At 43.3% G+C, this 4,678-nt stretch overlaps 1 protein-coding gene across 1 annotated transcript; it reads right to left on the reverse strand.

Moving 5' to 3' along the window:
• Positions 1 to 2,266: 2,266 nt before the first annotated feature.
• Positions 2,267 to 4,238, reverse strand: LOC107226870 (glyoxylate reductase/hydroxypyruvate reductase). Its single transcript, XM_046742931.1, has 6 exons — positions 4,043 to 4,238; positions 3,554 to 3,732; positions 3,286 to 3,475; positions 3,037 to 3,200; positions 2,687 to 2,977; positions 2,267 to 2,614 (listed from the first exon to the last, which is right to left on the reverse strand). Exons 1-6 carry the CDS (start codon positions 4,111 to 4,113, stop codon positions 2,499 to 2,501), a joined length of 1,011 nt encoding a protein of 336 aa, XP_046598887.1. The 5' UTR covers positions 4,114 to 4,238; the 3' UTR covers positions 2,267 to 2,498.
• Positions 4,239 to 4,678: the final 440 nt, after the last annotated feature.

A 4,678-nucleotide genomic window follows, 5' to 3' on the forward strand; every position in this document is an offset into this window, starting at 1 on the left:
AGTAACAGGACTAAATCCATAAACAATAGTTATTATACATGAGTTAGATTATCGGAGCAGCTGCAAAACTCATTTCATCTTATACTCAGAACTCTGTTTTCCGGTAACTGACATGAAAATATAGTTAAGGGCTAATTAGAGGAGCCATAATCAGAAAATTTACTCGGTGTCATCCCGTCTACTGGATGATTATAATGGTTTAATGTTACTAAAATACTATTCGATATTTTGCAAATGGTTACCAACGAGCATCTTAATTATGCACGGACTATGCAAGTTGATACCTGCACCAAGATTTTCATCGAAAATATCATATCCAAATGAATCAGTGCACTATATGACGATTTTTACCAAACGGTCTTTACGTAATCAGAAATCAGGAGCTCGAGGAAAAGCTCAATTAAAATCGCGGTTCAATTCCAACACCTCCTTCTCTGTCGAAATTCGTTGTGTGCATAATCATATCCTCCAGTTGTAAGATACGGTATCAAAAACATCACTTTACGAATTTCTAATCCCTTCGAACTCATTTTGTGCAGCACGAATGAAATGCTGAGACAAGACATAATGAGAGGAGTATCGTTATGGTACATGTTTATCTTGGTTTTGGTCTATTCTACGAGGATCGGTAGTGGCCAGGTACGTCTGAGTCAGCGTAGGGTAGAGAGATAGAAAATTGGTAGGCTCAAATTTGAAAAAAAGGACTTTCAGGTGACATTTTCGCGGGACTGGAACCCCGGAAAACGATCTCCATCGGACGAAGGAAGCTGTTTAACAAACGCGAAAGCTTTAGCTGCAGCCTGCCACGCACTTATGGTACGTTGGACCGGAATAAATTCTTTGAAGTGTGAGTGTTGGAAAATAATCGACTATAGGGTGACTCCCTTCTTCTGCAGAGTGAACTCAAGAAGCTTTCTGCATGTCAGACTCGCACCGTCGTGCAGTTGTTGCAGTCTCGGGATGACGGGGTTCATTCGGATCAAGCTGTCCTCTTTGGACGTCGATAAGGCATGGGTTTTTGAAAGGAAATAGAAAAACGTTATTGAGTTGTTTATTGTTTCCCCGCTTTTTCAACGACGACGACTGCAGTCAGGTATATGGTAGGGACCCTGCGATGTACAACATTTTCACAATTTCATTGAGGCATTCTCTTGATTATGATTAAAAACAAATAAAATTATAATAATTCAGGTTGATCAGGAATATAGTAGATGTAGACGACACGTTTGATTTTGTGTAAGAAACACTGCAGCTCCTTATTTAAATATTGAATTGTTTGTCATCAACCGTTGAAAGTGAGAGAAGACTTTGTATTTTACTTACCAAGAATAAACAATTTATACGTCCACCAAATCATCTGATTATGTTCGAAAAATTATAATCATTTCTTAAATTGATTACATAAAATAACTTTCAAGCTGTTACGATTAACGTTTTCAGGTTTTGTGTCCGAATTATTTGAACATCAATATAATCCACCATCCGTTTATACAGATCAATTATTATCAAGCACTGAGAAGTTATTCATAGAAAAACGTATCGATGATAGATTATTTCTACAGTGTAATAAATTTTTCTCGTAGTATGTAATTAGCGATTGAACAATATTCGCGGTACTGTATCTTTGATCGAATAAAAATATGAGTAGTGTTTAGTCGGAACGTATATATCTATGCAGTTTTATATCCTCTAATGTATATATAGATATACATATTGGGCCCTTAATGGATGAATAACGCTAGATCAATTTCGCCAATGCAATTATTTCTGTATTTGGCTTGAAAATACATTTCAATCGTTGTCGACATTTTGTAATACCCCATTTCATTTTACAGGGGGCTCATTTTACTCGCCTCTCCCCTACGTCCAGATAAATGTGTATCTACGACCATGCGGATTTATGTTATAACGGTTTGCCGACTTCGAATATACACCGCGGATAAAATGTGTAGAGAAACGTGTAATAACCATGTGTGAAAGTAAAGTTGTGGGTCGATTTGTCGCAGCCCACTTTATCCGGCGCTGAGGGCGAGGGGCTAACGGCTTTGGGAATTTAGATTTAGCGGGATCTAGGGGGGCTGCTAATAAATCTTAGCCTACACTCCAGAGGCGTCGCGGCGACAAACCGCAGAACTAAGGTACTGTACGTACGTCTTTGTCGAGAGGGACCGAATGCTAATGGAGACATAAAACAACCGAAGACAGACTGGGGGTGCAGCTTGGTGGAGCGGCAATCTGCTTAACACTTTTCACGAAAACACCAATTCCTCTAATGGCCGATTGTACGGGTGCCCCATATTGAGAACCAAGGGACTTTTATCCAGCTAATTCAAATTTACAGTGTGGGTATCAACTGAGGTTTGAATGAATCCACTCCAGTAAAAACGCGATAAATTTATTTATTCTGAGATAGCTGTTTATGAGATGGAGAAAAACGGTTTCATTGACCAACATCTCTGATTCGCGATAATTTACATGCGGAACGTAAGTAGCTCGTTTCATAGAGGATACGGCATCGGTTCACCCGAAAGTGCGAGCAGCAAACTTTGCGCTGCTAATACAGATATATCTGCCCTTGCTTTAACAGTGCAGCTACCCATATGCGGAGTGATGACTGTAAAAAGAAAGGTGGTTGAAAATCGAAACAACCCTCAGATGGTTGCCGCCTGTATGTGATTAATTTTACCAGCATTTGGAACTTGAAGAAGTTCGCTACTAGCCGGAAGTGGTTCAGGGTCAGTAACATCCAAGCCAGCTGCAAATATGGTCCCATGGCGTAGAGCCTGTATCAGTGCTGAATGATCAACGATTGGTCCACGAGCGACGTTCACCAGAACAACCGTCCTCTTCATTTTCGCAAACGCTTCAGCGTCGAACAATTGGCGAGTCTCGTTGGTCAGTGCACAAGTCACAAACACGAAATCGCTCTGACGCAGTAGGTCATCCAGAAGCACAAATTTGGCCCCGAATTCATCGTCTGTTTGAACAAGTTAAAATTTTTTGAGATGTGTAGCAAATGGTATGATTTAGGATTACCAGCTGGTTTGCGAGATCGTCCAGTGTAGAGGAAGCGTTCGACCTCGAAGTTAGACAGCCGCTTCAAAATTCCTCGACCTATACCACCCAGTCCTACGATACCAACGGTCGCACCTTTAAGTCCGTGCCCCAACAGCCACTGCGGTCTGCTTTCCCACTGGCCTCTGATGAGACAAGTTGAAAGTGGAAGGTGGGTTTTTATCGAGCTGGTCGAAGGGGTTCAAAGTTCAGGTGCACGTTGATACCGACCGTTCGATCATGAGGCGCCCCTCGTGGGCTCGCCGACTAGCACTGAGGGCCAGCATCACTCCAACTTCCGCGACGGCCGCGTCAAGAGCAAAGGGCGACCGCCCAACTTGAATTCCGCGACGTCTGATCTCATCTACATCCATGTGATCAAACCCCGAAGACATGGTGACGATCGCTTTGAGACTCGGACCTGTCAGATCGTGAACGGGATTTTTGACTTTTCAATAATATGCTGGAACATCATTACCACAATGATCGTGATTCGTACCAGCTAGATCGAGCATTTCCGCGTCGCAACGGACTTTGTTGGACCAAACAATCCCATCGATCGGACAGGAGTTCTTGAGGTGTCCTAGAAGATCTTCTCTGCTCTGCACGGGCCCCGGATAACCGGCCGAAATTTCCTCCCGCGTGAGCTCTGGCACGGGACATAGCAAGACCTCGCATCTACAGTGCACCGGTCATCAATCGACATGGTGGAAATTTCACTACTGGATGTTTCACCACTGGTAAAGGACCGATCGCAACGAACAAAGATGTCTGTATTACCGCACGCCGGTCGGCACTCGGTGGACCCGAGCTTAATGCTGGCTTAAAAGCTAGCGGCACCGCGAGGAGGCGTACAATCGACCATTCGACACGGGAGTAAGAGTGCTTTTCCAACGCGGAGGAAAGACGTTCTTTGTTCTCTGTGATCGACTCGTGAAAGCTCCTCGAGATCTTTTTATTCAGCAAACTAAAATCTTCACTAACTCACGTTTTTTTCAGCAGCTCGATCCCTGGCTGCATCATATCCGTACTTGTCACCAGAACACGTGGCCGAATCATCTTCGCTTGTAGTATGACATGTGCCACATACTTTTGTCTCGTGACCTACCGAGGTCGCTGCAGAGCAATACAACGTTCACGCCTACGAATCGCGAGGAAAGTTACACCTGTGACGAATTGCCAGACAAATCGCATCGTGCGAACTTGCCCCAATCTTCTTCGTGACATTCACAACGATCTGACAGAAGGCCTGTTCAACGCACATATTCAATCACCGATAAAAGATAAGGTGAAGATATGATCTGAATTCATTTTGTTTGAGGAATTATCGATTGCCAGTCTTCAGTGGGTCAAAATATCACCAGCGAGCCGATAACTGATAACTACGTCAAGTTTACCCACCAAGAACATCTGGTTTGACAATATTTTGGATACTTGAACAACGGATGCTTGATTATTTCGCCGTGACTGCCAGCTAGACAAACCGAGTGATTGTGCTTTCGCTAAAAAAGGAGGTGGAGATAATTAGAAGAAGAAAAACGGGTGCGGGCAATGGAGTGAGACTGCCCGCATAGAGCTGGGTTGAAGTTGGATGTTTTAAGTGTGATAAAAGCTTGGGATAAAT

The sequence above is a fragment of the Neodiprion lecontei genome, chromosome 6 (assembly GCF_021901455.1).
Source record: "Neodiprion lecontei isolate iyNeoLeco1 chromosome 6, iyNeoLeco1.1, whole genome shotgun sequence".
NCBI classification, from domain to species: Eukaryota; Metazoa; Arthropoda; class Insecta; order Hymenoptera; family Diprionidae; genus Neodiprion; species Neodiprion lecontei.